General features: G+C 49.2%; 8 protein-coding genes across 8 annotated transcripts; 2 read left to right on the top strand and 6 right to left on the bottom strand.

The window, feature by feature from the left end:
• Positions 1-2149: 2149 nt before the first annotated feature.
• Positions 2150-3787, top strand: G6M90_00g088800 (uncharacterized protein; the record flags this gene model as incomplete). Its single annotated transcript, XM_014686749.1, has 1 exon — positions 2150-3787. The coding sequence occupies one exon, from the start codon at positions 2150-2152 to the stop codon at positions 3785-3787; it is 1638 nt and encodes a 545-aa protein (XP_014542235.1).
• Positions 3788-3962: 175 nt separating this feature from the next.
• On the bottom strand, positions 3963-4736 carry MGST3 (Microsomal glutathione S-transferase 3; the record flags this gene model as incomplete). Its single annotated transcript, XM_014686750.2, has 4 exons — positions 3963-4047; positions 4140-4314; positions 4382-4539; positions 4702-4736. The coding sequence occupies 4 exons, from the start codon at positions 4734-4736 to the stop codon at positions 3963-3965; spliced, it is 453 nt and encodes a 150-aa protein (XP_014542236.2).
• Positions 4737-6106: 1370 nt separating this feature from the next.
• On the bottom strand, positions 6107-7204 carry pol4 (DNA polymerase type-X family protein pol4; the record flags this gene model as incomplete). The annotated part of the gene is made up of 2 exons (XM_066131337.1): positions 6107-6897; positions 6976-7204. 2 exons carry the CDS (start codon positions 7202-7204, stop codon positions 6107-6109), a joined length of 1020 nt encoding a protein of 339 aa, XP_065987323.1.
• Positions 7205-7241: 37 nt separating this feature from the next.
• G6M90_00g088770 (uncharacterized protein) lies at positions 7242-8102 on the bottom strand (the record flags this gene model as incomplete). The annotated part of the gene is made up of 1 exon (XM_014686752.1): positions 7242-8102. One exon carries the CDS (start codon positions 8100-8102, stop codon positions 7242-7244), a length of 861 nt encoding a protein of 286 aa, XP_014542238.1.
• A 612-nt stretch (positions 8103-8714) lies between these two features.
• tfa1 (Transcription initiation factor IIE subunit alpha) lies at positions 8715-10158 on the bottom strand (the record flags this gene model as incomplete). Its single annotated transcript, XM_014686753.1, has 3 exons — positions 8715-9813; positions 9896-9991; positions 10064-10158. The coding sequence occupies 3 exons, from the start codon at positions 10156-10158 to the stop codon at positions 8715-8717; spliced, it is 1290 nt and encodes a 429-aa protein (XP_014542239.1).
• A 1131-nt stretch (positions 10159-11289) lies between these two features.
• On the bottom strand, positions 11290-15310 carry psm1 (Structural maintenance of chromosomes protein 1; the record flags this gene model as incomplete). The annotated part of the gene is made up of 5 exons (XM_014686754.1): positions 11290-11307; positions 11363-12040; positions 12105-15048; positions 15119-15212; positions 15280-15310. 5 exons carry the CDS (start codon positions 15308-15310, stop codon positions 11290-11292), a joined length of 3765 nt encoding a protein of 1254 aa, XP_014542240.1.
• Positions 15311-16896: 1586 nt separating this feature from the next.
• Positions 16897-18543, top strand: G6M90_00g088740 (uncharacterized protein; the record flags this gene model as incomplete). The annotated part of the gene is made up of 1 exon (XM_014686755.1): positions 16897-18543. The coding sequence occupies one exon, from the start codon at positions 16897-16899 to the stop codon at positions 18541-18543; it is 1647 nt and encodes a 548-aa protein (XP_014542241.1).
• An 872-nt stretch (positions 18544-19415) lies between these two features.
• On the bottom strand, positions 19416-21333 carry Fzr1 (Fizzy-related; the record flags this gene model as incomplete). Its single annotated transcript, XM_014686756.2, has 3 exons — positions 19416-20788; positions 20867-20994; positions 21059-21333. The coding sequence occupies 3 exons, from the start codon at positions 21331-21333 to the stop codon at positions 19416-19418; spliced, it is 1776 nt and encodes a 591-aa protein (XP_014542242.2).
• Positions 21334-21663: the final 330 nt, after the last annotated feature.

Raw genomic sequence — 21663 nt, 5'->3', positions numbered from 1 at the left:
ACGAAGAAAAGGCATCGCGACAGTCGACTCGCATGTTACTCTGCGACGCAAGGTCGCTCGAGTGTGAGGCTGGCCTTGGAAGGCCTTGAACTATTGGCACTGTTGACATTGGGATAACCGCCAGAAAGAGTTAGGATCGTATGGGATCTTCCGTCGCAGCTTACCTTGGGAGGAGGAACCAACTCTCCTCAACCTAGGAATCTAGTTGAAGCCCATTTGCGTCAAGTTGTCGCTATTTTGAACACGGCCTCTGAGACAGATTTGATCAGTCCATGAGCGTAGCCTCGTCAAGCGAATGTATGGTGATAGTTTTGGGAGAATGGTTGTCGACGCAATGCTTCAAGGCTCATTGATGATGGTTGTGGCGCAAATCCAGAACAGTTTACGTTGTGGCTTCTGAGCAAGGGGCTACATGTCAAAAATGGAATTTAGAGGCTCAGCTCTCCAAAGCCGGTTAGCACCAGCACTTGGTACTAGTTGTAAGTACCCAGGTACCTGGCCCCTACATGGACGCGACACTTGACCAGGCCCTGGACTGAGCAATCAGTGGCCCGCCCATCTTCTTGCTCCACTGTTAAGTTGTGGTGTCACGGCGACCAGATGAATGGTGTCAACTCTGCGCGAGCCAGCCGACATTGGAGGCGGCTGAGTCCTCTGCCAACTGCCAAAGCCTGAAGAACACGACCCGTCATACAAATCTCGACGATTTCCAACGCTTCATTCTGAGCGATCATTCCCCTGATGACAGGGTGTGAATGCTCTGGTCTGTACTGGCTGAAGTGACACCTGGGCGTCTGCACGCCTTGACTTACTGCCGAGATACTTAAGAAACCACCTAGTTATCTACTTAAGTAGTGAGCATTTAGTTAGAATCTCTCACCGTCATGGGCGCGATTCCATCGGTACGGAGCTCCGAGGCATGTATCAATTTGTGTAGTGCTTTTGTTTGGTTTCGCTGATGTGACGCGTGGCAATTCATCTGCAGCAGCCAGATAACTTAGTTGTGTAAGTACCAAGGGCCAGCTGCTTAGGCAGGCAGGTACCTAGGGACATACTTCTAGAAGTATCCGACCAGTGTTTTCGAAGACCGCGCAATGTTGGGAAGAACATTTGAAGGCAAGCCCTGATTGCCTGACTTTACCTTGCACCTGCATACTACTTAAGTACTTAGTAGGCTCGGCTGCTAGGTAGGTCCTTGATTTGTACGACAGTGTTCATCCTAAATCGGTATTGTCGGTCCCGAAGATTTCCGTTCCATAAGAAGTGGTCAAGGGGTTCGGCAGAACAAGCCCAGAGTTTTAAAACTTCACTTCTATAAACCAAGAGTCTATGCAACTCGATAGAAATCATATCTTGTAATTTAAGCCTGGGATTGCACAGTCAAACAAGCCTAATGCTCAATTAGAAGTAGTATATACCTACCTAGGTAACCTACCTACCTATACCTACCCACTTAGTACTTAGGTAAGTACCTAAACGCCCTGCTGCGCGCAGGCGTCCTGCCAGTTACGTCGTAGCATCTATATATACCTGATGCAAAAGGTCCAACTTGGGGCTCGGCCAGGGCAGTTCGTGAAATTTTCAAGCTTTCATAATTCCCAGCGCCAGGTTTTGTGATCCACGCTTGAAGTTGCTCAAACCATGAAAAGCATAACAGTGATAGGTGACGCTTAGAATTCAGACCCATCTTTCCACGACCTATGGTCTTCATCCACGATCCAGTGAGTGTCTGCCGACTGCACATGCGGTGTACTACTACACACTAGTGTCTAGTACTGCTCCATCCGCCTCGAAGTTCAGGACCAAGCACCCACATACTCCGTGTTTAAATACATGCCTACCTGCCGTTGTCTACATATATCTGTAAGTACCGGCCAGGTACGGAGTAAAGACCACGAACCACACATGTATGTATGAAATTGCTACCTGGGGTCTGGAGACTGCTGGCTAGCTCCCAGTGCTGGGTAACTCCCCACGAATCAGGCCGCCCGAGTTTGCAAGAGACATTCACTTGCAATCACCACCACACCTTCGGCTCGTGCCTGAGCGGCAGCCGACAAACTCCGCCGTTGTGCCGCCCACATACGATCCGAAGCGACCTGGGAATAAGAAGAAAGAAAAGAGCAGAAGATAATAGGAGAAGACAAAGATGAGAACCGGACTCGCCAGCCTTGTGACCTCTGGGCTACTGCTGGTCGTTCAGCATCCCGGCTTAGGCTTTGCAGCAGGCCTTCATCCTCAACGCCCTTCCAATACTGGCAACCGCAACACCCACCTGTTTCCATTCTTGACCAAACTTCGCGACAGCGCTGTCGAGCTCCTTTTCGGCCGTCATCCTACGAAAAATGCCGACCAACATGCCGTTCCATTCAGTCTGCGGGCCAGATACACCAACGAGCTGGTCTTGCGCTTCAATGTCACCACACCTGAAGAGGAGATCGCCCTTGCTCAGGCGGCAGCCCGACTTTTTCTAGATATTTGGGCATTCACGGATGAATTCGTCGATATTCGTATGCACCGCGATGAAGTGTCTCCTCTCCTCAGTCTTCTCCCGCCTTCGCTTCAAGTTGCTCAATCCACCCTGATATCCGATCTCGCCTCCGCTGTCTATAACTCGATGCCATCCTACCATGAAAAGCCAACAGTTGAGGCTGGTGAAGCACTCTCAGTCTCAACATCGCCACTTTCAGAAGCAAACGGCAACCTTTTTTTCCAAGATTACCAACCATTGCCTGTCATTGTTCGTTGGATGCGTCTGCTTGAGGCAATGTTCCCTTCATATGTCGAGTACTTTTCCATAGGGAAGTCCTTTGAAGGAAGAGAAATATCAGCTCTACGTGTTGGGCTGTCCTCAACTATTGACCCAACGAAGCCGCGAAAGACGATCGTTGTCACCGGTGGTCTTCACGCCAGAGAGTGGATCTCAACCAGCACCGTAAATTATGTGGCGTGGTCTTTCATCACATCCTTTGGAAAAGAGCGAATGATAACAAAACTTCTTCACGAATTCGACATGGTGTTTGTACCTGTGCTCAATCCTGACGGCGTGGATTACTCCTGGCAGGTGGACCGCCTGTGGCGTAAATCACGACAACAAACAAATATTCGGTACTGTCGTGGTCTTGACCTGGACCATGCGTTCGGATATGGATGGGATGGCACTCAAGCCCAAGCTGACCCATGCTCGGAGAGTTATGGAGGGGAACAGCCTTTTCAGGCTGTGGAAGCAATGAGGTTAGCAACTTGGGCTCGAAACGAAACTCTTAACAATGTTAAGTTTGTGGGCCTCGTAGACCTACATTCTTACTCCCAACAGATTCTCTTCCCTTACACATTTTCCTGTCAAGCTATGCCTCCGAACCTTGAGAACTTGGAGGAGCTTGCGGCTGGAATTGCAAAGGCTATCCGCTTGGCAGATGGGGAGTCGTATTCTGTCACCTCGGCTTGCGAAGGTGCTACAGGACGACAAGACCAGTTCACGCCGCGTGTTGAATCAGGAGGCGGGTCTGCAATTGACTGGTTTTACCACGAGATGGGCGCGCATTTCAGCTACCAGGTCAAACTCCAAGACACCGGCACCTACGGTTTCCTTCTGCCCAAAGAATATATCGTCCCCAGTGGAGAAGAAGTCTTTAGTGCTATGAAGTACTACGGCGACTATCTTTTAGGAAACAATGGAATCGAACGGCTTTTAGAAGAGACGACTCGCGACGATCAATTGGAGTCCCCTGCGTACGACGATGTGCAAATCAGCCAGGAGCTCAAGCGTCGACGGCTCCGCCGTTGACGAACGGCGAAGTTTAAACATCCACATCAACACGCCCTGCTACTACATCACAAGCGTCAGATGCGTCCAATTCCTTGTGCTGTCTTCCTTGGCATATATGCGTCTACTATTCAAACTGTAGATCCCGCCATTTTTTCCCCAAGCGTCGTTGTACGATGAGGAATAGTCTCCTGGCTCAGTTTCCAAACACGAGCTTAGCAGACGTGTAAGCAGCCATGAACTTCAGAATAAGATCTGCCAAGATAGAACCCAGGGCACCACTATAAATATGTTAGCACCATCTCCAACAGCAAAAAAAAAAAAGGTCAACGGAAGACTAGAAGTTGTAGCTATTGGGAACAAATGCACTTACGTTGTTCGACCCCGGGGGCCGGCCTGGCTGGTATATCCGAAGAGATACAGAATGCGAAACACGGTCCAAGCAGCACCTACGGCAGCTGCCGCCATAGGAAAACGCAGGCCACTAATAAGGAGGGCGCCGAGGAATGACGTGTGATTCTCGGTAAAGTTTGCGTGAGCACGCTGGGCTATGTTCTCCAGTCAATTGCCTGATATCAAGAAGTGATGTTGGGGAGAGCTCGGGGCAAAATGTACCGCAATTAAAGGCATAAGCTTTGCCATCCTTTTCTGCCCGTTCCGCCGAGGCATATGAGTTGGGGTACACAATACCACTAGCCTTGCGAAGCTGGGAGGTTCGCAGCATATGGAAAGTGTTGACAAAGAAGGTACTGCTGGCGACAGCAAGCACCAAGCTGTGTACCGTGACTCGACAGACATGACGTTAGCACTAGTGTTTATGTGCCTCCAGCATGACTAAATCTGGGCCATTGCACAGTGTCTTTGAAGTGACAAGAGTTGCAGGCGATTGGCTCGACGTAAGGTAACGGTACATAAGCAGGAGGCTTAGAACTGACCTGTAATGATTCGGGAGCTCGAGAATGAAGGTCATTTTTCTTGTAATGTCAACTTGAGTCTATTACTTCAATATGTTTGTGTCTGTGAATGGTTCTTGCATGCGCTTGCAACCTAGAGTAAACAGAATATCTCGGGGCTGTATTGCCGTATTTAGGGGGGGAGCCGAGTCAGAACGAAAGCGGGTGGTGATGTGGGCTTTATGGGCGCGCAAGCGGACTATACATGGAGGGCCCTGTGATTTAGTTATTTCGGAGATTGATTGTAAATGTCAATAATTGACAGAGGCTGCATATGTGTCGGAACAGAGTTGGTGCTTCAATGTTGGTTGCGGGCTCTACAGCGGCGGGGTGGCGGCATTGCGGGCTCGGACCATGCGCAGGCTTGCCAAGTCTGGTAGCCAAAGTATCAGACCACAGGTCGAGCACCATTGGCGTAATATTACGTGCCTGGCCTATCAATAAAACATCCACTGTAAGCACGGAGTAGGGAAAGACTCCTCGCTATCCCGTCGCCTTCCTCGATTGATGGCTGTGATGACTACGCAGCTAGCCAGCTGCCTGGAACTGACAAGCTAAGTCAAGGTTGCTCGGCGGGGGATCGCATAGCGCCGTGCAGGGCCTGGCGTTTGATCGACAAGACATGGCGTCTGGCGAGTCGGCACACCGGCCTTGGCAACGTTGAAACTATCCGGGCCATCGGCACAAAGGGCCCAGGTGCCCTGTCCAGATGTCGTGTTCCTGCATTCAAATAGTAGGAGCATGTTGACGGCACCGACGCTCACTGCCCTGAACTGAAAGCTCCGGAGGGGGCCGTGCTGCTACCAACCAGATCGACCGCAATCGGCCACGGTCTTGTAACCAATATCTAGCCTGGGGCAGGTGCTGACCTCGATGGGTGGATACATTTGTAGAAAAAGATCAATTACTTAAGTACTTAAGTAAGTAGTATGCCTAAAAGTCGTGCAGTCAGCATGAGCCGCTAAAGAGAGAGGGAGAGAGCGAGCTTGAGAAACTGATGATTGAAATTTGAACGTCGTTAACACTGGCATCCCTAGGCCTACCTTCCAAGGTACTTAGTCTTGCTTCGGACTCGGTGGTTTAAATCTCGCCGGCGAGCGGAGACGTGCATGTAATTTCCCGTTGTCTCATCTAACTCTTCATTCGGAGCCAGTGCGGAAGGACACGTATCGCGATCCAGCACCATAATTTCTCCTTCGAGCTACGAATTGAGCTTGTTCATAGATGTTGCGGCGGTTCCATGGTTCCAAGTTGGCCAAACCGCCTGGTTGGCCACCTCGCACAAACAATCAATTCAGGGACAAGGACAGCAGCCGAGGTCGTATTTCGCCTCTCCACACATATACATATACTGTAGAGACTTGTATTTATCCACTCGTTCCTTCATTCACCCTGTGCATCTTTCTGTTGGATCTCGCCAAGTTAAGCCCAACCCTTCAAAAACCCGCCTCTCAGCCGTATCCATATCCGGTGCCGGTTGTGGACAACGTCCGTCATGGCCGGGGCCCTCGTCCGACGCGGTATAATGGCTTTCAAAGTCCACCCATGTCCCGTCGGAGCGACGGCGAATCCCGCTGCTGTCAAACTTCAGGCCCTTTTCTTGTTTGCAATATCGTCGAAGATCTCGTTCAAATGTTGTGCCGCCGCTCCATCCCAGCAAAGCACACCCAACAGTTTTCCACGGGCTGATGATGATGTCCACTCTTCGATGCGGTGCATCATCTCCTGCTTTTTTCTTATCTTGCCACACGACCATGGCTTTATCAAGCGTGTCAAATCCAGATCCGCGCCTGGCGCCCTCCCCTCGCCAGGCAAGCGGGAGCTGGCCTCGTTCACTATTCTTGGTCCATAAACTGAGTGTATGCGTTATGAGATGGTCTTGCTCAAGACTGACGACGAGGTCATTTATCATATTCATGGTTTGTGATTCGTCTCGATGACTTAGAATGACGTCCACGTCACCGCTTTCCTTTTTCCCTCGTCTATAGCCTCCCACAATGGCCATTTGGAAACCAGCCTCAATCTTGCGCGCGTGTTGAAGGACTAGACTTGCGATTTCTTCAACTTCTTGTCGGGGGATCATCTGTTGAAACTCGTCATAGAATTTTACCCCTATTTGCTGGACCCGAGTGAGAGACGACCAGCCGTATTCCACGAGATCGTCCAGATCCTTCCATCCTTTTCATTTTGAAGATTACAAAGTCAACATTTGATTATTGCTGCATATAAATTGCGGATACCTGGTCACAATCTTACCTTTGTTATAGAATTCCCTAGCCGTAGTATCGCCTACACCCCATATGTCGTAAAACAGCATCAAGGTAGACATCTTTGCGTCTGATGCTGCTGCTGCCGTCTCTTTGGTTTCACCATCTTTCAACCATTCTTGGTACAACTCAGCAATCTTAGTGCTGCAGCCTGGCAACCGCTCAATGTCTATTCCAAAGTCCATTTCGATTAGCCTCTTTCCGATAAAACCAGGCATAATGTAGTGGATTACATTGCCTCTTTAAGGCATCATATTACTTGCCATGGGAACTTTGGATCACATGCGGATATGCTGATAACGCGGCAATCGATGTCGAGTATGCCCGTACCCCGATCTGGTTCCCCTGGAGAAGTCTGAGAGTTCGGATTTTTTTGAGCTCCAGGATAAACTTTTCGTTTGGAGGATGCAAAGGCGTTGGCCGCTGGCAGGAATATGTTGTGTGAAGGAATTCTGGAATCTCGGGAAGCCTGGTGTCATTTTCGGAGGTCGTCTGTCGTTGCAATGGGGGTGGCGGGTGTCTACTATGGCGTGGATCATGAAGGTTGAAAGGCAAAGATGACGACTCCGCCCGATTTGCGGTATTCACTGCATGGTCCTCGGCGGCACGGCGAAGAATTGCACCAGTGGAGATATTCTGCGTCTCAGGTTGCTGTCCGCCGGAGCCGACGTGTGACGAGATTTTGAAGCCTCCATACAAGAGGTAATTGTCAACTGGAAGAAGCCTGCCTTGGGCAAGACAATCGGTCAACCATGACAATTTGAGAACCTGAACCCTACTATTCTCCGCTGTTCGATAATCTGGATGTTGGGCGTCTCCTTCTTTTCGACGTTTCGAGCTGGGCTGCTCTTCCACAGCTTCGCGCCTTACAAGTGCAATGTCGGGCGCGGTAGAATGGAAATCTCCGCCTGAGACTGAGTCTGGTTGAATCCTCAAATTATGCCGCCTTAATTCGAATTCGGCGCGCTCTCGTTTCGATATTTTACCTAGCACAAGATCCGCTTCATTGATGTCGTAGGTGATGGACGGCACTGCTTCCTCGAAATAGTGAAGCTGCGACGGTTCGAGATGACTAGGTAGCAGGTAAATGCGTGGAAACCCCAGATTGCTGGCCATTACAAAGCATGGAGAGGGTGCCGGCTATGTCTTGTCTGTGACGCGCGCGCTTTCACCACACGCCTCGTTAGATAATTACGGGTTGTCCTACTCCGTATTCTGTTCTTGAACGTTTGGAAGTCTGAACTGAGGAAGTAAGTGCTAAAGAACCGCACCGGGCGGTAGGGGTACGGCTGCATGCACCTTCAATGTTCGGATGTCGTGCTGGGAGACATGGTGGTGGTGGCGGCGGCGGCCTGGACTTCCGTGGCGTCACCTTTATTTAATATGAATGCTTGAACCTCCTTGTCAAACGAACGCTCAAGACGAGCTATGCTTCTCATCTGGTGGGCTCCATATATTCGCACCCCGCGCCCCCCAACATCTCGCCGTAGAGACGGAATATACACGATCCTGTCATCAGAGATGACAACTTTAAAGACATACCTACGGCGCCTAAGTACTTGATATCCCTAGTTTGGCCCAGGTTGTAAATCAATAGATCAAGCCATCTGTCAGGAAATAAGGACACAAAAGGAAAATGTATAAAGCATTGGGACTGATTCCGTTCGCTATCAAAAGACCACCCGGCCAATTTTCGCTTCGGAAAGCTCCGAACATCCATACCCCCGATCAAATATCTTCAAATTCCATGTCCTCATCCTCATCCCCGGTATCGTCATCGCCTTCAGGCCCCTCAGACTCTTTCTTAGTTTCTTGTTCGACTTTGACCTTCTTGGCTGCTCTTTCATCCGCACTATCTCCATCTCGTGACAGTATAGTAGAAACCTCACGCTTGACGGCGGCGGTACTTGGCGTGCCTAGACTGGATGTATTTCCAGTTGCAGGAACGTCTTCGAATTCGTCTTCATCCCCATCTTCCTCTTCCGAGTCAAAATCTTCGCCATTCCCGCCAGGTATGACTCCTTTAGCCATCTCTGCAGCTTGCTCAGCCTTGAGCTTTTCGAATATATCATCAATTTTCGCAGAAGTGTTTGCGTCCACCTTCTTGCCTTTTGATGCGGTGTTGTTTTCGTCATCCTGTTTGAGCGAAATCAGCCCGTCGCTAAGTGTTCCGGAGAAGGATTCGCCAGTAACAGTACTATTCGACATCCACGAGGGGAGCGCATTCTGCTGGGCAATCTTTTCCTTTCGGGCCTTTTCGGCTTCCTTCTCTGCAGCGGATGGACCATCTGACGTTGAAATATTTACTGCGATAGATTGAGGGCCAGTATTGGTGAGTCCTTTGACAGCCATAGGACGGTTTGGACCACTCTCGACCGCAATGGTAGCTGCCCGCTGATGTGTAGCATCACGAACGACAGGGCGGGCCTTGGCCAAAGCTCGGTCAAAGTCGCATTCGGGAATATGAACTGCGTCGATCTTCGGCAAAATCTCGCTTATAAATTTGAATTGATCATTTAATCGAGTGGACTGCTCATGCCCAGTGGAAGTTCGGTCCGCCTCGAAAGTGAGAGTATGGTGGCATCGATGACATAAGAAGCCATTTGGCCCAACACTGTCAAGAACTTCCATAGCAGTCCACTCGGCCTTGCAAAAACTGCAAAAATATTCCTTCTTCTCATTCGCTGGCACTGGCGCCCCTTGAACTTCTTTGTCGATCGTGTATACTCGCCACTTGATCGCATCGATCGTATGTCGATAGTTGATATAATACCATGTGCGGTTACTTGGCCGAGGGTTGCCGTCGCGCAGCTCGGATCTTGTGTGTCTGGGTCGGTCAATCAAACAAACAAAGTAAAGAGCAGAAGGTAACCTCAGTCGTTGGCTAACTAGGTACATGAAAGACGCACACTGTTAAGAAGCGATCTTCTCGTAATTTACCGCATATCTTATGCAGATCTTTCGTGTTTATAGCCATGAGATATGCCAGATCGTCATCGCGGAGGCTATTAAGCAAGTAAACAGTCCATCATTAGCAGCTGCATTTCCTGCAGAGGGTCCTGGTGGAAATGTCATACGCTTCGTGAAGAATGAGGGCATCCATGACCAATATGTCGCGTGTCGGATAGAAAGCTCTCAACACGGACTTTATGAGAGTAACGGCGAGATCCATTTCGACGGTTGGCTTATCGGTATCGTGTCGGTATCTTTTAAATCACTGACCAGCGTCTTTCCGGTGTCTTACGCGGAAGATGTCGCTACTGCCCCATCACCACTTGAATGTAGACACAGGTTCTGGTAGCTAAAGAAGATACACAGAGAGGAAAGGCTACGCCAAGGTCGAGTGGCGCGGGAGATGTATGCGGGATGGTGTCGTGAAGTTCAGCATCTCTAGGTCTCTATAGCACCATTTCGAGCGCAAGGTTCGGCGATGCCACGAAGCGTGCCACTTCGAACCATCAATGGCGCGCCGCGCAGACCAAGGGCCTCGGTGTTTGTTTCGGTGATAGTACGAATCCAAGGGTTACCTTGAATAGTGATTCACGTACACACAAACAAAAAAACAAACAAGATGCGACGTCGGAAAATAGATAGGATATACCTCCCTGTGGTTGTGATTGAAAGTTTTAGTATGCTCCCCTGCTACACTGTGGTAGTAGTAACTACCTACCTAGGTACTTAAGTACTTAAGTACCTAGCTTCAATGTTGGGCTAGCGTCAAATTTCTTTCCATTTACAGTGGTCCGTGCACAGCCTTCTACCAGCGAAGTTCATTCTAAGCCTAGCACGTCTCATGCTCCCGTGTGGAGACTGGTCCCTCAAAGACGAAGACCAATCCATTATCATCATCATCCCGCCCAAGGGGTGCCATCTTTGCCTCCGGTCATAGCAGGTCTCAGGTGCCAGCTGATGAGTTCCGACAACGTGAGGCAACCTAGTCGATATCTACCTAGCTAGGCAGTCAGTTAGAGTCTTAAGAGGCCACATTACGCAGGGCCCTTAAGATAACCGTCGCAAGGCGCAAATTGCTTTGGAAATGGTGGAAACTATTAAATTTGCATCTGGCCTTATATATACAACATATCCATCCACTCAAACTCGACTATCAGTTTGATTCATCTTGTTCGTCATCAAGCTCGTAGCATATATTTCGCATGCCCTAATGTAGCAGTAACTCCCCGGGCTTCTAGCCTAAAGAACCAATCAAAAAACCACATTTCTTATTGGGCTCAAATATCCGGTCTCCTACGCTTCATTGACCTCGAGTCCTCAAAGTAGGTTCCCGAGCCAGGGATTGAAATCATCAGGCATACTTTCTGAGCTAGGAACACGATATTAGTACATACAAGGTAGTGCTTAGGAAAACTTGAACTCACATCCAAGGTCAAAGTTCTTGAACTATTCACTTCCTGGTCTCGATATACGCCAACCAGACTTTCTGAATCTTGGAAAAGTCCCGTCTTCAGGCTGATAACTATAAACTGCATTCCAGGCCCGGCGTGTTCGCGGATATACTTCTTAATTTTGTCGACATTGGCATTGTCAAGTGCAGCATCTACCTCGTCCAATACAAAGAAAGGACTTGGCTGGTAGCTATGAATGGCGAAGAGCAATGCCAGCGCAGCCATGGTCTTTTCTCCGCCAGACAAATGTTCCATATCTCTGAAGCGCTTCAGTGGTGGCATGGCATGGTACTTGATACCGGAGAGGTAAGGCATGTCTGTGTCCTCTTCAATATCGAGATACGCCTGCCCACCTAACGGATATGCCTCAGATCGTGTGAGATCCTTGTATACGTGAGATATTTGCTCTTGGATGTGGGTGAAAGCCTTGTTGAAACGGTCGTATCGCTTCTGTTTGATCTTGGCAAATGCATCCTTCGCAGCCTGTGCGGTCGTCTTGGAGTCTTCATACTCCTGGTCTGTCTGTTTTAACCTTGATTCGACGCTTTCAAGGCGTTCCATGGCTCGCATATTCGGGTTCAACTTTTCAAGTTCCGAGGCTAGCAGAGATATTCTTTCCGTCAACTTTTCCTCGACTCCAGGGCCATCAGACTACCAAAGTTAGTAATGTACTCTTTGCGACTAGCACTTGACCGAAAGGAACTTGGGATATTACCTCCTTCAGGTCATTGTCCAAGCCCTCGAAATTGATGGCGATGCCATGGTCGTCGAGGGCAATGTCCATCATGTCCTCCTCGTCATCATCGACATCCATTGCATCAGGATCCTGTCGAAGCAGATCGTCCTCGTTCGGAAGATTGTCCAATGTACCTTCAACCAAGGGGATCTGAATTTGTTCAAGCCGACATCTCCGTAGTAGTGCAGACTTGCTGGCACTGTTCTTTTGCACTGTTGTTTCTAAAGTGTTAATGTCACGCTGCCGTGCCTCAATATCCTTGCTCCGTTTTTGCAGCTCGGTCCTTGCCTCGCTCACTTTTTGGTTCTTGTCTGCGAGATCAGCCTTTTGCTGCTCCAGTGTGTCTTGCAACGCCTCAAGTTCATCTTGGTCCTGACGAATGGCTTGTTCGATGTCGGCCTTCTCCTTCGAGTATGTCTTGATATCCTGCTTCAAACGTCGGATGTGCTCTTGCATTCGTCGGATCCGCGTTTCCGTGTCTCCATGCCTAGTCAGCTCCCATTTAAGACGGTTCTCCAGCCGCTGCTTCTGCACCTCGAACTGGTTCCTTTTTTCTGACACCTCTTGCTCTAATTTCCCTTGAGAGGCGTCGTATGCTCTGATGTCGCTGTAGCCAAGCTTCCTGCAGAAGTTGGCGAATACTTCATCTTCTACGCGGGCAATCGCCGCCCTGAACTCGCTGACGGTGGCATTATCAGTTTCCAACTGCGACACCTGTTCTTTGTACTTTGGTTCAAGGTCTCTCAGCTCCTTTTTGAACCCATCAAGCTCTCGCTTTTTGCTCGTCCAATTCATACCGAAGGCCGCAAGTTCGTCTTTCATCGAGACCAAACGTCGTTCTAATCCAGCAAGATCGATTTGCAGCGATTCCTCTTGCGTTCCACGTCGATCAGATTTTGGGAGCCGGTCTATTTCATCCTTGAGTTTCATTGCCATTCGCTGAAGATTCTGCACGTCGACTTCTTCGAATTTTCGCTTGCCCCCTTTGGGTTCGGGGCCACGACCTCCAGTCATCAATCCCGCTTTATGAATAATATACCCTTCAAGAGTAACCGCTTTCACCGGTATCTTTTTATCGTAGCATATATGCTTTGCAATGCTCAGGGAATCGCAAACCACTGAACTGCCGCATGCGTATGACACCGCTCTCTCAACTGATGTGTCGAAATTGATGGTATCGATTGTCAGCCTCGCGCCAGAGAACCCTTTAATAGCTGTATTAACGGCATTGACCTTAATATTATCCAGTGGGATGAAAGTCATGGGCGGAAATCTCTGCTCTTTCAAGTACTGAACACAATCTACGCCAACCTTCTCGGTGTCCACGACAACTGAGTCGAAATCTTTTCCAAGCGCGACAATTACAGCCTCGTCGTATTTTTTCTGCTTTGGCGTGCATAGATCTCCAATGCGGCCTCGCACACCGGGGAACATGCGCTTCAACGACGTGACCATCTCCTTCATTCGGGTTTCGCGGTCATTCTGGCGACGACCGTCATCGGCTTCACGCAGCTTTCGAGCTACATCTTCAAGCTTCTCCTCGAGTTCCGTCCGTTTCTGGTTCGTTCTTACACGTTCGGACTGCAATTGATTAAACTCCTTCTTCTTCCTTGCGATTTCATCGGAAATTTCCTTGGACGCCGACTCGGTAGAGCTTCTGCGCTCGCCGATATTTTGCAACTCCGCTTCAGCTTTTTCTATAGCTGCGGTGATGCTGTCGAGCTTTCCCCGGAGGTTATTAACAGTAACCTCGTCCGCTTTGCGTTGTCGCTCCAGATTTTCCAATTTTGCCTGGTTTGTTCCAGAGCGAGACATTACTTGCGCCCGAAGGAGATTATATTCCTTTCGATCTGTGTCACTAATGTCTCGCCCTTGCTTTTTCATCTGCTCTTTTGTGTCTTTCTCGAACACAGCCTGTGCTTTCTCAACGTTTTCAATATCTTTCTGGACCTTTTCCACGATGGCAGCTTGTTCATCTCGCTCTTTGGTCACCTTTTGGCTTTGAACATGAAGCTTCTCAACTTGCTGTGAAGACTCGTGAACTTTCTCATCAAAAGGCAACAGAGCGTTCTCTTTATCTTCGATGTTCCTTTCTCTCAGCTTGATCTCTTTCTCCGTTCGAGCCACTAATCGACCAGCCGTATTCTGATTCCTCCTAGCATCCTCCAGCCGTGCCTCAAAAGTTTCCACATTGCGTTTGAGTTCCTTCAGATCTTCTTGATGGTCTTGAATAGTAGCACTAGACTCATCCATAGCTGTCTGGTAGTGATAGAGCTTCCAGAGGCAGTGTGATACAATGGCCGCATCTCTTTCTTCAGTTTTCTTTTGGAAACTGTCTGCTTCCTTCTTTTGCTCGCGATACTGCTTTATTTCGGAGTTGATTCCACGACGGCGGTGTAGCTGGAAGTTTTGGTTCTCGGCAGCTTCTTCAGCATCGGCCTGGAGTTTTTCGTACTCTGTCTTATATTCCAAGCTGCCTGATATTTGCTCAATGAGACGAGTAAGATCTTGCGGAGATTGAGAAGCTATGGCCTCAACATCGCCTTGGAATACGAGGAAGTTGCGAGCTTTCATGAGGATATTTTCTGTTTCCAATGCTTCATTGTATTGCTGTGCCGTGACAACTCTGTCATTGATACGATACTCGCTGGCCCCGGAACTGGTTATGGAGCGCTTCCATCGCTGCTCATCGCCAGCATCGTCTTCATAAACTGCCATGACCCAGGCAGTTTTAGGGTCGCCTCGGGAAGCTTTGTCGTCGCCCGTCGTTGTCGCGACGTCGTTATTGTCCCGCGTTTCTGCAGAGCCATCGTCGTTGATCTTGGAGGTTTTTAAAACGCGGCCACGATAAACAAGGTCCTTCAAGTGTGCTGAGCGTAAATGTGACGACTTAATACCCAGGACAAAGGATATCGCATCCATGCTGAAGCAATGTTAAAATCCAGCGTTCACTTTTTTGGTGGTTCGACATAAATAAGGTATCGCCAACTTACGAATTGGACTTCCCCGATCCATTTGGCCCGATTATCGAGGTGAAGTAAGAATCTCCGAAGAGAAGGGTGTGATGTCCTTTGTAGGACTTGAAGTCTGGAAATATAGATCGTCAGTAGCCATAAGTAATAGGGAGTCATGCCAATAGCGGTGTAGATCCTACTAAATAGTTCTAGCCGTATCAGCTTGCCCATGGTTGTAGAGTCGCGCACAGCCGAGGATTATAAGGCGAAGGAGAATATGGTTGGCGGCGCTTGATGGAGAACTTTTGAATGACTGAATCAAGGATGCAGTCCACGAAAAAGCTCGTGATAGACCGCCAGCAGCCTGTAGGCTCTTCAGAAGAGCGTTTATGTCGCGCGCTGAACTTGAAACCTGATGCTGCAATTGCTCATAGTCATTCAGTGGCAGTCGAGTTGACGGTGCGGGTAAAACGATGCGCGTGGGAGGTCTGTAGTATGGCAAACGCGTCGCGCGAGTATGTACCCTCACCTGCTTACATTCATCTATGTTCAGGTACGTAGTGTTAGCCCTTGCACACCTGCGCCCACTTCTTCAGGTTCGCAGCTACCCCGTAGTAGTACAAGGAGCAATGGCGAAGAGCAAATATATCATGTGATATAGCACGTGAAAATACAAATTTCGAACTTACTAGTACCTCACTTACCAGGTACCTGTCTACGGTACTTACTTGGTATTAGAACACATCCCACTGATGATAATATTAGTGTCCGGTGCACTCATCCTCACGGATCGGCCAACCAGAGCTCGCGATCACTGCACCTGGGCAGCAGGGCTCAAGTAAACCACCCGGTTGCCGCAAAATGGTTCACAAACTGCACGACGAGGTCATACGGCTAATTATTCCTTTGCATGCTGCCTTTTAGCTGAATACCATGGGTGGTGATTGGTCAGAATGCAAATACCGCAGCCACCCTCCGTGCCTGATGCCCACTGCGGCTCTTGATCACTTGTCTATTCCACGTTATCTTCTAAAGTTCTTACTCGTAAATTCTACCTACCTATACCTAAGTACCAAGTACTTAAGTAAGTGCCTAGGTAGGGACTTAGGTGCGTAATATATCGTACTTAAGTTCACCTACTTAAGTACTTACCTACCTTAGGTAAGTAGGTACTTAAATGTACTTAAGGTAAGTAATTACTTCAGTCAGTTGATGTACTGTAATAGCACTTGAGTTCTGCGCTCCAAGGTTTGAACCCTCCAACTACCCTGGTAGTACGTAGTACTACATGTACTTGCATGCACCAGTGCTCCACATGACTGTTTGATATGACCAGTCATGCTAGCCAACTCCATACAGCACGGCCCTACAAGACAGACAAGCCGATTGCACGTGTCTGGTCTGGTAGGTGCTTCACTCGTAGCAGTGAACAGTCTGGTGATCCCTCGTCCCGCTAGATACGGAACCGGAGGCCACAAGTCAACGCGACTATTGTACATCTATTTGGAACTGGCACTGACCGCTTCATGCGGTGATGCTATGCCATCATCATCTCCCCTCATCGGATCACAATAAGAAACTGTTACGCGTTAACTATTTTTGGTGATTACAGGTATGTGTTGTTCCTTTCAGTCGTTGCCGACATGTTCCTGGGGTTCTTCAGGTCTCCCTGGCTTTAACCCTACTTCGAAAGCGACTGGATAAATGGTGTCACTTGGCTCTCCTCTGAGCTCTGCTGTCTGCGGCGGCTGGGTTCGGTCACACGATGCGATGAATGGTTGCTGACATGATTGCCTTGACTCTCAGATCTCTTGGAAATGGACGATGAACCCATCGCTGCCCAGTCTTCCAGCAATGACACTCACAACGATGCTATACCGCCTCTCAGCTCTTCTCCTCCCGATACTATAATCCTGGAGTCCCCAAGCTTGGATGCGACTACACCTATAAGCCCCCGTCTATCTAGGAATCCCTCCTTCTCTGGCAGTAGCTCCCATCACGACGACTGGGACCCTCTACCGCCGTTGGACCGATTGACTGTGCTTGATCTCCTCGACAATCTCGCCCTACCTCAACAGCTGGAGAAGCTTCAAAAAGGCATCTCAGCTCAGACTGACAAGGTCCGCCGATCCAAAGATGCATTCAAGTCGAGAACGCAACTCGCCCGTCACCGGATGGTGGAAGAATGGCGGCGCCGCGTCCCCTCAGCTGATGAACAGTTTGATCGATACAGGAAAAGGATGCGACAGCGTGTCGAGAAACTGGGCAGACAATGGAATGACACAAAAGCAATCACCTTGCGCGAAAAGATATCCTTTATATGTGGTGTTATGAATATCTTCATCAGTGGATACCTAATTGGCGGGTATCCGCAGTATTTCCACCTCTGGTACACAGCCCAGTTGGTCTATTTCATGCCAATTCGGTTTTTCACGTATCATCGCCGCGGGTATCACTACTTCCTCGCGGATCTTTGTTACTTCGTCAACATGCTACTTTTTCTTAGTATTTGGATCTTCCCCAACTCCAAGCGGCTCCTCACCGCAACTTATTGTCTGGCCTTTGGTAATAACGCTGTGGCAATCATCATGTGGCGTAATTCTCTCGTATTCCACAGCTTTGACAAGGTCACATCCCTTTTTATTCATATAATGCCGTGTGCTACACTTCACTGTCTCGTCCATTTGCACTCCCCTGAGGACCAAAAATCGAGGTTCCCCGCCATCTGGGCTATTAAAAACTCGGCTCCTGGTTCTTCCACTGCCTACGCCAATGTTATTTCCATGCTTGCATGGAGCACGATTCCTTATGCTTTTTGGCAGTTGAGCTATTACTTCTTCATCACTGTTCGTCGCAGAGACAAAATCGCGGCTGGCCGGCCCACATCATTCACATGGCTTCGACGATCTTATTCCAAAACCTGGATTGGAAAAGTCGTTCTTTCTCTCCCTCAACCTCTTCAAGAGCCAGCTTTCATGATGATACAGTATAGCTACGCAGTATTGACAATGCTACCCTGCCCACTTTGGTTCAACAGTCGATTCGCCTCTTCCGCATTTCTGCTTGTTGTTTTTGCGTGGAGCATTTATAACGGTTCAACATATTACATAGATGTCTTTGGCAAGCGGTTTCAAAAAGAACTGGAGGCAATGAAGGCCGAGGTGCTGAAGTGGCAAAACACTCCAGACCTCATGTTGCAGTCGCCACTGTTGACACCTCATCCCGACATTGTCTCAGCGTCGGCAGCTGGGCAGCAATTGCAGTCGTTGGACCCAGAGCCAGGTACTGTGATGTCCAACTTCCATGGTGGGCGATCACCGAATGGAATGTCGAGACCTGGCACGGACATGGGCCGCACTACCAGTTTGGACAAAATCCCTTTACTTGACGAGAACATTGATGCAACAAGCACCAGCGTAGACGGTGGAGCAAGGGACATCGCTCGAGAGAGAAAGCTACAATAATGACACGATGTTTGCTAATCTTTCGAAAGCCTGATAGCTTTTGAAGGGTTCGCTGGTGAGGAGGCCATTGCTCTGATTTTAGCTTTAAGCAATGTATGAAATTGTGTTGATTGCCTGCAATATTTATCAATCTGATTGGAAGGTGAGCATGGCCTGTTGTAGGGCCATGCTTCTTGATAAATAACTGAGCCCACTACCATTGGTGCTTAACACCGCATTGTCCTTGGGCCAATAAGTGCAGGATGTAAGAACACATGAGTTGTGAAAACCCAACGCCAGGGTTTGACGTCTGGGAATAGATTAGTGCCTATTTAGCCCAGCAGGCCTTGCCGATATAGGTCGATAATCATTTGACACTTTGCGGTTTCAATGTCTAATTACGTCTCCTAGTTCATTGATGAGCATACTCGAAGATTATATGATGCCAGATCGGGTGTCAATGTTTCTTAATCCACGCTATGGCAAGTATGTGTAATAACATAAACGCTGCTGAGTGAATGACATGCCCGCTATACGAAAAACATCATGCCACCACCCACTATTCATATGACCAATAGCAGTCTCTTCCAGGACGGCCTGTCAAGACGTCGATCCATCCCAGCTCTACAAAGCAATGAGCAATCACGGAAAAGGATCTTTACAAGTTACAAAATTTGACCAGCTTAACAAAGTGGATTGCCCCTGGCCTCGAATATTATGATCCATGCGCCATACGCCAATGCAACAATCGCTTATCGCCCAACCAAACCTGTGTAAACAACATGCTTGTAGGAGGACCGCCTGTACTCTAGAAGGGAAGAAATGAGATTCTGAGTATTGTCGTCAGCGCAAACGAAGCTGATCGCGGCCGTGTCAACGTTGAGGTTTCCATATTATCTGATGATACCCCAGTCCGCGAGCTTGCCACCGCCTGCTTCTCCCTCTTCTCTCGTTCCAGGTCGACGACCAAAGACCGACCAAAACCTCAATGTCTCGTCGCCAGCGCCGGTAACAATAACACGACCATCTGGGCTCATCGCCAGATATAGCACACGGTATGTATGGCCAGTGAGGCTGGCAACTTGTGTCATTGACGGGTACTTCCAGACCACAATCTGATTCTGGCTATATCCGTGTGTAGATACGATCTCGTTGGAGTTCTTCGACCACGCAATGTTGCAAACTTGGCTTCCGGTGTCAATTTCGTTGACGACAGTTCCCTTCACCGTATCGTGGAAAATAATCCTCCTGTCTGCTGTGCCGCCGCCTGAAGCAAGGAGTCCACGCTGATGAGGGGACCAGGATATGGCTTTGACAGCTGCAGTGTGGTCTGAGAACTTCCACAGAGGTGATTCTGATAGTTTGTCCCACACCATCAACTTGTTATCATTGCCTCCGCTCGCAAGCTGACCATCCTCACAGTTCCATTTCAGCCCGCAAACCTCTTGTTTATGGCCCACCAATTTCCTTAGCCACTGATCAGGAGCCCGAACATCTCTGTGGTATATTAACCTGTCGCGAGATCCCGAGGTAAGAATATGAGTGTTCCAGGCCAAAGAGCCTACTCGAGCAGTATGACCGGTCATTGTTCTCAGCCTCCTCGTCTTTTCAGCATCCCAGATCTGCACCAGACCTTTGCCTGTGCCAATGGCGAGATGTGTACCTTTTTGTATCCAGGAGACGCTCGTAACAGTATCATCTTCCAAGGTGCATAACTTATTCACCTTACTTGTTTGAGCATTCCACATGTACACACTCGACCCAAGGCCGACTCCCAGGACGTTAGCACTGCCCCAGTCCACCAGATTCAGGTAAAAGTCATCGGCTAGTTCAGGAGCATCGAGTACTTTGTACGGCACCTTGCTCACGGCTCGAGGTTGTCGGCGGGGACTGAGGAGCATCTGCTGACTGCCGAATCGAACTGGTGACAGGCTATATATCTCTGCTCTGGTATCCAGGTTTGGACCATGCCGGCTCTGGGGTGTCTTAGAGGGGGTAGGATGCCCAGCTGCATGGCCAAGATGCCGCGGAGACATGTATGAGAAAAGATTCTTGTGAGGTGTTGACGGCGTGAGCGATGAGGGGAGAGATGTGGTGAGGCTGTTGTTTGGAGGGGTGTGGGCTCTTATTCCATCTGTGGGTTGTGCCACGGACGAATTCCTGGTTTTTGTTTCGGGAGAAAGGACTGGTGGGGTTGTCTGAGGCACGGAATTTGCAAAGAGCTCAGCACGAAGAAGGGTAGAGAAAGTACGGTTTGCTTCCTCGGCTGTCAAACTCTGTTATTAGCACAACAAATTCAATGACGTCTTAACAATGTATATACTGGGAGCAGAAATATGCCTACTCTTTTGAAAATGAAGTTCTCCATGAGGGGTTCGCTTTTTCTGCTTTGACGGAGTAGCTGGAGAACCGTCTTCGTGCAAAAGGCTGAAGCTAGCTTGCAGGTCTTGTCCAGAACGAGTTGGGATGAACCTGTTTGATGTTAGAAGGCGGCGTATGCTCAACACACACTACACCCCGCAGGGAATGAACTTACCGATCTCCATTTATTCTTTGTCTTTTTCTATGAGGGCTCGTACCTGGGGCGCTTTCTCGGTGAGGACGCTGAAGCTCTCGCAGCAAAGCACTCTCCACAGCGTTAGCATCGAGCTCAGTCGGTCGCAACACCTCGCTGGCGGCCATCTTGTTGCGCAGTCGTCTACCGCTACCACCCTCCACGTTATTTTTTGGCTCGGATCGGCTCTTTTCCAAAGACAGTGACGGCGGCGGCGGCGGCGTAGCAATACGACCAGAAACTGACACCGATTCCATGTTGGAACCGTCGCTCTGAGGGGTAGGTAGAGTGGCAGCCAAGGAAGACGAAGCCTCCGCCTGCATTTTATTGTATATGGCGTGAATTCGGGGCTTCGAAATGTCCGTTTGCAAGGCCTATGATGCCGATTGGGCCTGTTGAGATCCTGCTAGAGGAAGCTGACGTCGGTTATGAGGGTAGGTCCAGGAATCTGCCAGCCGGCTAGCAATATCTTCGATGCGTGGCGGATGCTGAGGGGCGCGGCGGCCCTTATCGCCAGTTTGATGCTCTATATCAATCCGGATTCTGCAACTTCGGAATCTCTGTTTATCGGGGTCACCAGTTGAGCG

Source organism: Metarhizium brunneum, chromosome 5, assembly GCF_013426205.1.
Source record: "Metarhizium brunneum chromosome 5, complete sequence".
In the NCBI taxonomy this organism is placed as follows: Eukaryota; Fungi; Ascomycota; class Sordariomycetes; order Hypocreales; family Clavicipitaceae; genus Metarhizium; species Metarhizium brunneum.
This window is presented reverse-complemented; position numbering and strand designations above follow the sequence as displayed.